We start from the raw sequence: 12,123 nt of genomic DNA, 5'->3' as shown, positions 1-12,123 counted from the left end.
TTTTCAATCAACGTTTGAACAGCAGGTTTAACTATTTCTACAGCATCAACTATAGACTCTGGTTCAGGAGGTTTGAAGTTAAAGACTCTTATTTTAATATGTCCTTTGAATGCTCCATCAGAGTTTTTAGTTGTGATAAAATTTGATAAATGTAGATTTGTTTTAAGATGTATTTTGAAGCCTTTCTTGAGGATATTTTTATTACATGTAGAACAGTGTTTTGTTTCAGGTGGAAGAGGGGAAAGTTTGTTTAAAATGTTGTATGTATGTTTTGCGGTGAGAATATGTTGTTTATAATATTTTACTTCCTTCTCGCAAGTATCACAATAAACCATATTTATAGCGTGAGAAAACGTGGTGTTTTATATATATCACTGTGCTTAAAATAAAACACTTTTGAGCTTTACAGCTCCGTTTTATATATATCGCTGTGCTTAAACTAAAACACTTTTTCACTCAGAATCATCTAAGTCATAACTATCACATGAATACTCAGAATCATACTCAGAGTCATCAATAAAGCTACTCTCATAACTATCATTTGAGCACAAACTATTAGTATCATAACTATCATCTGTGTTCAATGAAATACTATCATCACCATCGTCCAAGTTCAATGAAATACTATCATCACTATCGTCTGAGTTCAATGAAATAGTAAAATCTTCACTGCTGTATTGACTCATATTTAATTAGCAAGAAAAATATTCCCATCAATATCTATATACTTTCTTTCATTAACAGATTCAATCTCTACAATTTTTATATCAAAAGTTATCTTTAAATAATCTCTAACTATCATAGAACGAAATGACATTTCACCAGAAATATTAACATCATTCATTTTACTTAGATCTACACCCTTTGGATTATTAAAGAAAATACAAATGTCTCCTCTAGAATTATTAATGGTCTTATCATTCTTTTTCAAAGTATCGTGGTCAATCACTTTTTCAAGCTTTGAATAAATTGCCAGGAGTAGAGGAGAAACTTTTGTTAGATTTACTTTAATGGATGTCTTTCCAGGTATAGTTAGAGCTCTTCCTTTAAATGAAATAGAGGGGCTCATGTTATTTTCCATAACTGGTTTTACCCAAAAATTTCCATATTTATCTTTGTTCAATTTAACATCTTTGACATATTTTTCTATATCTTCCACCGAAGTAGAGATTGATTGAAATTTGTCTTTTGTGCTTTGAAACATTGTATTTATTAATGAATAAACTTGCGTTTAGTTTAAGTAAAAATTTACCACATAAATATGATAAGTTCTGAAGGATATTTAGAATTTCCAGACTCTCCATATGATAAATTAGAGAATTGTCCGGCTTGTGATAGAGTGGGGCTTAATGATGAGGATTCATATAAACAATGTATTTTCTGTGATTTAATTTTAATTAATGATAATAAGAAATATAAAAAAATATATAACTCTTTTAAATTAGAACCAAAAATGAATTACTTTACAAGATTAATAAGAGAGATGAATGTTAAGTATTGTGATGATAATACACCATTTCTTTCAAGGGAAGAGACTAATTGTATTGAGGAAATGTATAAGGGTTTAATGATATTTATTATTCAAAATAATTTTAATGGAAATGTTAATACAAGATACTATATAAATAAAATAATGGATTATTTTGAAATTAAACCCGAACTCAGGATAAAATATAGAGTTTCTCAAATAGCTCAAAAAAAGTTGGATAACTTGTTTTCCAAATATATAAATGAATGATTTTTTACCCGTTTGGGAAAATAAGATAAAATTTAATAACCATAAAAACATTCCAAATTCATTGAGATGTCTAATAGTTGGTTCAAGCGGATGTGGAAAAACCTGTTTACTTTTAAAGATGCTCCTTGGTTCTAATTTTTTAGATTATGATAATTTAATAATTTTTACAAAGTCAAGTTTTCAACCCGAGTATCAACTACTCTCACAGGGTTTTAATGCGGGTCTTAAAAAGGAAGACATTATCGGTTTATTTAAACTTCAAAACAAACTAAATGATTATAATATTGATGATATAATACAATTATTTTGTGATACACAGAAATCAAAATCGAAACCCATAACTTGTATTCTCAGTGATAATACGGATGATATACCTTCACCTCAAGATTTAGATAAATCAAAAAAGAACCTTGTCATCTTTGATGATTGTGTTAATGAGAGAAACCAAACAGTAATGGATAGCTACTATACAAGAGGGAGACATTCTTCTTGTAATTGTATATATCTTAGTCAATCATATTTTCAACTCCCTCGACGCTCAATAAGAAACAATGCCAATACTTTTATTTTATTTAAGTTAAATTCAATAGATGTAAATAATTTTTGGAGAGATAATTGCTCTACGTTATGTAGTAAAAAAGAATTTGAAAATTATATGAAACACACGATTGGAAAATATAAATATATTGTTGTGAAACAAGATGAGATACTAAATGATATTTTTCAATAAATAAATACAGAAAATGAATACTGAAGAAAGAGAAAGAAAGTTTAAGGAACATCAACAATTAGTTTCAAAAGTTGTTAAACAACAGGAAGAGATAAAGAAGAAACGGAGACAGAAACTAACTGGTGAAGAAGCCTTTGAAAGAAAACAAGAGAAATTCTTTAAACCACTTTTGAAAACTCAACACCCTACAGTTCCCACGGTAGAATTTACTCCGAAAAAACTTCAAATGCTCAAAGATTTTAGTCAGATAACAAAACAAGAACTTGGTGAATTAGAATATGATGACGAGGGATTATTTCGGAAACTTGAGGAGGTAAATCAACTCCCTAATTATGTTGTGGAAGCTCTTCAAAACAATGAATATTCGGCGGGTTCAAAAACCAGAGCAGGTCTCATTCCAACAGAAGAACCAGCAGTGTTTCATCTTGTGGAAGAAAAGGTATTGATATTTAATGATGAATTGATGTTCTTGAGTTCTACTCAACCAAATGTTAAATTAACTCCAAGATTAATGTTTCTTCTAACAAACCCCGGATTCAGCGGTTCAAAATATTTTGAGGAACCACTTGATATGGAAAGAGAGGAAGATAGGGTATATATTGAGTTGCTAAATGCACTTGATTATGGAGTTTCTGTTGCTGGTAAAAGTAAGAAGAATGAGAAGGAGAAACATATTATTGATGCTTTAAGTAAGCTTGGTTCGGGTGTTAGTTTTCTTCCAAATGACCCATCACAATTAGTTAATAGGCTATTATTGTTGTTAGGTAGTAAGAAGGCTGGAAACAACAATTGTTTTAATGAATCCTCAGCCATTTTAGATCAGTTGATGAACATGAAAATAATTAATAAATGTCAATACAAAGATATTTTATTAGATATTAAATAAGATGAGAAGCACAATTCTTAGTTTTAATTTCACAACGAGCGATTACACAGCTTCATTCCCTTACCCACTACAACTTGACCCCCTTACCTCATATGAGGCATCTTTGTTGTCAATGGAAACTTACAATACCCTTTTTAATATCACAGAGAAAAACAACAAGTTTAGTTATAATCCAGGAAGTGGATATAAAACTATAACCGTTTCACCTGGAGCTTACGAGATTTCTCAAATATCTTCAGAAGTCTCTCGCCTTATGAAAGAAAAAGGTGATGAACCAAAAAATATTGTAATAGATATTCAAAAACACACTTCAAAATCAACTATTAAACTTAAAAATAATTATAAAGTTGATTTCACGATTGAAAATTCGTTTAGAGAGCTATTGGGTTTCTCTTCAAAAAAGATTGAAAATAACGGGACGTTTTACAGTGATAATGTTATCCAAATATCCTCCGGTATAAATTCAGTATTAATTCATTGTGATTTGATTGATGGTGCTTATAACGATGGAATAAGAACAAATACAATATTTTCATTCAGTGCATACTCAACCCCGATTGGTTATAAATTTAATATGGAACCAAAAAATCTTGTCTATTTACCTGTGTCAGGAAAAACCATATACAGAGTAAATTTTAGGATAACCGACCAAGATAATCGTATGATATCCTTTAATGATGAAATTATATCCATCAGAATTCACCTACGTGAAGTTTTTCAATAAATAAATAATGGTTATTGTGAGAAAACACGAGTTGGGAAAATATAAAATAATTACAGGGGAGGGCATGTTCCTTTCACCAGACTATACAAGGTATGTGGGTAGAGGATACTATAAACCTAAGAGACAACGAGGTGTAGGTCATCAATTTCGAAATAAAGGAGATGGGATAATTGATACTCTAATGGGTATTGGTTCAACCATCCTTAAACATAAAGACCTAATTGGTTCAACTGCTTCTGCCGTGGGCTCCGTTGCGGGTGCTATAAAGAGTATAAAAGATGCTCAAAAGGAGTCTCATAAATTACAAGCAATCAAAGAAATAAAAAAAGGTAAAACTCAACTATCTTCACAAGAACGACAAAAAATCATTAAAATACTTGGGTCAGGGTTTCAACAATTTTAATGCTATATAAATACAAGTATGGAAGCGATTGATAGTATCTATGATTTGGATGATACGATTATCATTTCAAACTCCACTAAAAAGGAAGACTATTTTAAGGTAAATGCTATAACAGGAACAGACTGGAATTCAAACGGAACAAAAAGTTTTGAAATAAATAATCAACAAACTTACTTGAATATAGCTGATAGTTTCTTGCTGTGTAAATTTAAATTCACTAAGGCTGCGAATAATACTAATGCTACACTCGTAAATGATTTCTTCTGGAAAATGTTTGACAGTGTCCGCCTGTATATTGGAACACAAGAGGTTGAAGCGGTTGATTATGTCTCTGCTACATCTGAAATGATGAAATTTACACTATATTCGTTTAGTGATAGAATGGGTAAGGGAGCTGTTGAGGGTTTTATTCCTGATATGTCAACGGGTACAAACGCAGACCCTGGTTATAGTCAAAGGAAGTCAATGTATAATGATGACGCAAAAGCTGAGAATAGTTTTACCGTAGCAGTACCTCTGAAAGGTATATTTGGATTTTGTGATTATGATAAAGTTTTGTATGGGCTTAAAATTAGATTTCAACTACAAAGGAATGATAATGTAAATAGATTGCTTTTTGGGGATGAAAATGCTTTTGGAGAAAATAATAAATTTGTTATTAATGATTTGTGTTGGTATATCAGTGAATATACTCCTAATCTTAAAACGGAAGAGATGTTAAATAGAAGACTTAACTCAAAGAAACCGCTAAATGTATCATACCTTAAAAGAAGATGTCAACACGTTAAACTGGAACACACTACCTACACTTGGAATTTAGGTGTTCTTCAAGGAAAGCCACGATACCTCTGGCTCATTTTTAAAAAACCAGATGGAGAGGACGGTACTAATAAGAATAATGCCCTGAGTGATAATGCAAAGGTGAAACAACTTCGGGTTTCTCTTGATGGCACATTTTATCCGCGAGATAGATTGGAAATTGATTGGGAAAAAAATGATTATGCGGAAGCCTACAAGTCCTACCAAAAGGTGTGTGAAAGTAATGGTAATAATGATCCTATTTTGGATATGGTTGCATTTAAAGGTTTATATACAATCTACGCAATTGACCTGAGTTCTCAAAAGGAAACTATAAAGTCTAATCGAGTGGATACTTCTCTATACATTGAAAGAGGGGAGAGTGAAGAGGTTAATGCATATTGTTTGCTTTTGGAGGAAACAGAATTACAGATTAATACAGATAATGGTGTTATGATTAATATCACATAGGTTTTTTCTCATAAATAAATGGTTGGGGTATATGTTAATCAAATCAATCTTAATAAATTAACATCTTGTATTCAAAATCAAAAGCCTTGTATTATTAATGTTAATACAATTCAAAGAAAAGGAGCTGTAAGAATTGATGTTTTACTCACACACACACAAGTAAAAACACTAAATGATGTTGGATCACTTAAAATTAAAATGACGAAACCTATGTTAAAGAAATATTCAATAGACGAGTCAAGAGGAGGATTTCTCCCGTTTCTAATTCCTTTATTTGCTGGTTTAAGTGCGGCGGGAGCATTGACTGGTGGTATTTCAGCAGCGGTAAAAACTGCTAACGAAAGGAAGGCACAACTAAAAGCTCAAAAAGAATTGGAAAGACATAACAAGGAGTTGGAGAAACAAATTAGTGGAAGTGGTGTAATTGTAGATTTTGCTCAAAAACTTGAAAGTCTACCTGATAAAGCTAGATTGTTGGTTGGAGATATGCTTTCCTCTATCGCTCAAGCGGGTGTTAAACTAACTAAACGGGGTAATGGATTGTATCTTTCTCATAAATAAATGGATAAATGGTTTAAACAATTTGGAAAGAATACAACGTCAAATATAGAACTAGCTAAGTATTGTAAAACACTAAAAATTGATAATGTGGTTATTTGTATGAGAGATGAATTAACACATATAAATAAGAATACAAAGAATATTATTATGAATTTAGACACACAGAATGGTTCTCATTGGGTTTGTATTCATAATAGTCAGGATAAATATTATTTTGATAGTTATGGTATGCCACCACCTGTTGAAGTAATACAATTCTTACAGAATGGTGTTTATCAAACATTCCAAGTTCAAGAAATTAATTCTAAATGTTGTGGCCAATTATGTTTATATGTATTATTTCAACTCAACAATAATGAAAATTTTTATGATATCATTTTTTATCTAATATAAATGACCTATGTTGGAAAAGATGGTTCTATCTTTGGAAAATCCTCTCAGGATATTGATTTATCAAATTATTATACAAAGGCACAGGCTGAACGACAAAAATATAGTGTAAGTAAAAATATTAATATGAAGAATACTTATAAATTAATCAATTATCCAAACCCTACAGATGCGAATGACTTGATTAGATTCAGTGATTTATCACAATATATATCTTTAAAGAAAACAGCACGTTTTGTGAAAGAAGTAAAATTTACAACCACAACACCTGGTTATACTGACCATACACCTTTCCTCATTGAATTTAACTACCTGCTTACAATTGAATTTTATAAAGAAGGACATTTAGTTAATATGCGAATTAATAAATGGGGGTATGATATGCCTGATTTAGGGTATAATTGGTCTTTTTCAATAAACATAGAAGACCTACATGATTTAAATCAGTCTCGTAAAGAAGAATATTATCCACTTGGTGAGGATAAGGATTTATGTGGAAGTACAATTAGTAAACAACAAATACGTGATTTTAAGAAAAGAAAAATATATGATAGTATAGCGATGGTTCGCATGACAAAGAAGGAAGGTAATGAGATAAGGATAGAAAGCCGAGGAATACAAACCGATTTGGTAGTGGGAAGATGGGGTGGTATTACCTGTCATAATATTAATCTCACATATATTTCTGATACATAAATGGCAGGAAGAAGACTACAAGAGAATTATAATTTTTGTATTCAAGGATACCTACAAGAAAAGGGTGCTCGGTATTACATACCTTATGATTTGGAGCATATACATGGGAATTTTGTCATTAAAAACTGGCCTTATACTGATATTGTTAAACCCACAAATAGAGACTTGTTTAAAATATTAAATAAAAATGAACTTCTCAAAGTTATGAAATATAAAACTCTTTTAGAAATCGTCAACAAATCTTATTGGTATCCTATTATGAGAAAAATAATTATAGATACAAGAATATCTCAAAATCCAGATGAGTATATGTATAATATTCTTTGGGGTTCAAACTCAAGGGTAGCAAGGGATGAGGAAGGAGTTGAAGAAGAGAAGGAGGAAAGAGAGAAAAAGGAGAAGGAGGAAAGGGAGAGGGAGGAGAAGGAGGAGAGGGAGAAAAAGGAGGAGAAGGAGGAGAGGGAGAAAAAGGAGAAAGAGGAAAGGGAGAAAAGGGAGAAGGAGGAAAGGGAGAAAAGGGAGAAAAAGGAGAAGGAGGAGAGGGAGAAAATGGAGGAGGAGGAGAGGGAGCAAAGAGAGAGGGAGGAAAAATATAAAAAGATGGAAATCATTGAGATTCATAAAAGATTGAGTGTATTAAAGCAAATAAATCAATCTCAACGCACCGAAGAGGAAATTAAAGAATTAACAACTCTTATGAAGATAATAGTTTCAAAAATAAGAACGTCAATGTCTTCAATTTCAGAGATTTAAACGAGAAAGTGGTGAAGAAGAAGAAGAAGAAGAAGGAAAAGATTATGTGATTGATGATGTTGGTGTCATTGACTTTAGTTAGTTTTTATTTGTAAATAAATGGAGGAGAGAGTGAAGGCATTCCTTAGGATTCTTTATGTTTTAAAAATAAAGATTGAAATGTATATGTTGAAAACCAAAAAGGTTTTGATACTCTGTCGGAATTTTTCTGATAAATAAATATGAGTTATTGTCTCAAATGTAAAAAGAAAACTAAATCTAAAAATATCTCTTATGTTAAAGCTAAAAATAATAGAGTTTATCAAAAAGGAATATGTCAAGTATGTGGCTCTAAAAAGTGCCAATTCATCTCTCCTAAAAGAGGAGGAGACATACAAAAGTTGCTGTCAGGAAGTAAATTTACAACAACTGGAATTCCAGGGGAATTACACCTTCCAGGGTATTCTTTCTGTGGTCCAGGAACAAACTTGGATAAAAGATTAGATGAGGCTGACAATCCTAAACCTTGGTCTAAACCTACAAATAGGGTTGACGAAGTGTGTATGAAGCATGATATTGCTTATGGGAAAACCACTACGTTGACTGAAAAACATAAAGCCGACAGCGAAATGTTGTATAATTTGTCTTTGATACAAAATCCAACGTTGAGAGAGAAAGTTGATAGGTTTATTGTGAGAAATTTGATAAATGCTAAATTGAAACTTGGTCTTGGTTATTCCTCAAAAAACTATTAGGCTCTAATGATGCCATCAAGACTGAGGAGCTTTTGGCTGAAGAATTACACAAACCTATAATCACAAAGTTTAAAAGAAGGAAGGTTTATTCTAAATACACTGACCACATATGGTCCGCTGATTTAATTGAATTGAATAATGACAGGGGATACAGGTATGCTTTAACCGTTATTGATTTGAGGAGTAGATTTGCCTGGGTTGTCCCTTTAAAAAATAAAAGGGGTGATACTTTAATGTTAGCCTTTAAGCTAATATTTGATCGGGATAAAAGGAAACCAAAGAAGTTATGGACTGATGAGGGAACAGAGTTCTATAACAAAATATTCATGAAATTTCTTAAGGGGAAGGGTATTAAATTATACAGCACCTTTAATGAAGGAAAGGCAGTTGTTATTGAGCGTTTTAATCGTACTTTGAAAGAGAAATTATATAAAAAATTCACACAACTCGGTTCTCAAAAATGGGTGTATTTAATTCAGGATATTGTAGATGATTACAACAATACAGTTCATTCATCAACAAAATCAAAACCATCAGAAACATTTACAAAATTAGAATATGAAAAGGAGATTAATTTGAGAAAGCCCAAGTTCAAAGTTGGTGATATTGTAAGGATATACAAATGGAAAAGCCATTTTGAGAAAGGTTATACACAAAAATGGACTAATGAATTATTTATAATCGTTGATGTAATGGATACAGTCCCTTGGACCTACAAATTAAATGATATAAATCGAGAAGAAATCTTGGGTTCATTTTACTCGCAAGAATTACAAAAAACAAAGCTAATAATTCATTAAACAACATTTCTATTCACCCCACCCAGATTAGCTAATTTAATTAGTGGTAATAAAAAAAAATTTAAATAAATTAAAATCATAAGCCACACCCACACAGACCACGCCCACACAGACCCCGCCCACACAGACCCCGCCCACACAGACCCCGCCCACACAGACCCCGCCCACACAGACCACACCCATCATCCCCCACCCCCAGTGCGTCCCCCCACCCTTGATCCCCCCTCATCCCACCCCCACCTTCCCCACACACACAAGGGGAGGGGAGGGGTGGGATGGGGGAAATCAAGGGTGGGGGAACGCACCCCCTTCCTTCTAACCTTTATTCTTTTCTTGTAATTAATAATTAAATAATTCTGGACAAAGCATATATATATAAATAATATTTTAAACAAAAGCTTCATATTACAAAAACATTTTCCTTGAGGTATTATACATTCAACTTCTTCCCAGCACAAATCATCAATCTCTTCCCAACATAAGACAAAGGTAGTTTCAACAGCAGCAGATATCTTCAGGTTTGGAATCTCTTTCTGTCAAAGGCAAGAGGACAAGAGGGGAGAGAAAATATTACACACACACACACACACACATACACACATACACACATACACACACACACACACACATACACACACACACACACACACACAAGGATATGAGGATATTGGGATACATACCTCTAAAAAATCGAGCTTTGTGTTCAAGTGGTCGAGTTGAAAATTTAGGGTACCACATGTTGACGGGAAATAACCACTCTTTGGAAAATCAAAATCGTCCCACTCCAAGCTTTGGTCTTCAAGGCTGCAAACAAAATAAGGAGAAATTACTATGTTGAAGTAAGCTTGACAAAACATCACACACACGCACACACACATACACACACATACACACACATACACATTCACACATACACATACACACACACATTCACAGATACATACACACACACACATACACACACGAACGCACACACAAACACATACACACATTCACAGATACATACACACACACACATACACACACACACACACACACACACACACACACACATTCATAGATACATACACACAAGAACACACACATACACATACACACACACATTCACAGATACATACACACACACATACACACACGAACACACACAAACACATACACACACGAACACACACACACACACACACACACACTAAGGCAGCGTCGTTTAACACAAATGTATTAATATTTAGTATCTTACCTTGCATATGAATCTTCCAAGAATGGTGAAACAGGCAGGTTGTTCAAGTTCATTTCGTTTTGCAACTCTTGAGATTCTGCAGTATTTTCATTCCAACCAGTTTGAAGTTCTGCCAGGATATTCGCATTGCTGTAAAGATAAAGGAATATTAAGTCATTTGTTGTATAATTAATCCCATACAAAGCTTTAAACACTTTAATTTTAAATGAAACTTACCTTGGTGAGTATTCTTCTTCTTTATCAGAGTAAAGGATGGAGTAGTAAGACATGTCGATCCCCAATGATCAAAATTGAATTGAACACGTTCTTTTATAATGAACAAAATGTATTTTCTTGAAATGACGACATGCAGTCATTTCGGGGAAGCCCTGAGCGTGTGTGAATAACAGGAAATAAGACAATGAAATCTTTCTGGGAAGTTATCCAAGTCATTGAAACAACGTCATTTCTCAAAAGCGAAGAATTAATAAAAAAAGGTTTGAGTATGGTGATGGAAGTTGGAGGAGAATTAAATTATTTCCCACGCATAAACAAATATTTGTAGGGTCGTTGTTTGAGTGGGTTATATTCACCAGATGATATTAAGAGTAAAAGGTTAAAAGGTCCATAAGGTCAGAAGGATCACAGGTGTTTAAGTGGTCTAATGAATAAGGATAACATGTCAAAAGGTTAGAAGGTTCGTAAAGAACAGGGTGAGAGAAATATAGGTGTTTAGGGGCAATGAGGGAGGGAAAGAATTAATATGGAAGTGAATGGGTCAATGTTTGAGTGGGTCAAAGATTAATCTGCCAGATGATATGTAGAAGAAGGATGATAGGTCTATAAGAGAAAACAAATATTTGTTTATGCGTGGTCTAATGAACAACATTAAGGATAGGTACTACAGACAAAAGGTTCATAAAGATGAGGGTGGGAGAAATAGAGGTGTTTATGATTTTTGAAAAAGACAAGGGGGTAAATGACATTAGATAGGGATTTCCCATGTTAAACGGAGGTGTCCCAGAAGCAACATTATTACACTACTCCCGTGAGAGCGTGCGCCATTACGGATAGTAATTCAATTAAAAACATAAAAACATTGTCCCAATTCAGTCAGAGCGAAGGGTGTTGTTTTAAGCGAAGAGCGTTTTATTTTTCCCCTTAAATTCAGTCGCCGGACGGTGAAAGCTTTTTTTTGGGGGCAGCTACTGGCAGCCACGTAC

The 12,123-nt window shown here is 33.0% G+C and overlaps 1 protein-coding gene across 1 annotated transcript; it reads right to left on the bottom strand.

Annotated features, from left to right (window-relative positions):
• Positions 1-9,335: 9,335 nt before the first annotated feature.
• LOC137430519 (uncharacterized) lies at positions 9,336-11,323 on the bottom strand. The gene is made up of 4 exons (XM_078782141.1): positions 11,138-11,323; positions 10,922-11,050; positions 10,365-10,488; positions 9,336-10,217 (listed from the first exon to the last, which is right to left on the bottom strand). Exons 1-4 carry the CDS (start codon positions 11,188-11,190, stop codon positions 9,867-9,869), a joined length of 657 nt encoding a protein of 218 aa, XP_078638267.1. The 5' UTR covers positions 11,191-11,323; the 3' UTR covers positions 9,336-9,866.
• Between the last annotated feature and the right edge of the window lie 800 nt (positions 11,324-12,123).

Source organism: Myxine glutinosa, chromosome 7, assembly GCF_964187855.1.
Source record: "Myxine glutinosa chromosome 7, kmMyxGlut1.1, whole genome shotgun sequence".
Taxonomy (NCBI): domain Eukaryota; kingdom Metazoa; phylum Chordata; class Myxini; order Myxiniformes; family Myxinidae; genus Myxine; species Myxine glutinosa.
Note: the sequence above shows the minus strand (reverse complement) of the source record. Positions and strands in the feature narration are given on the sequence as shown.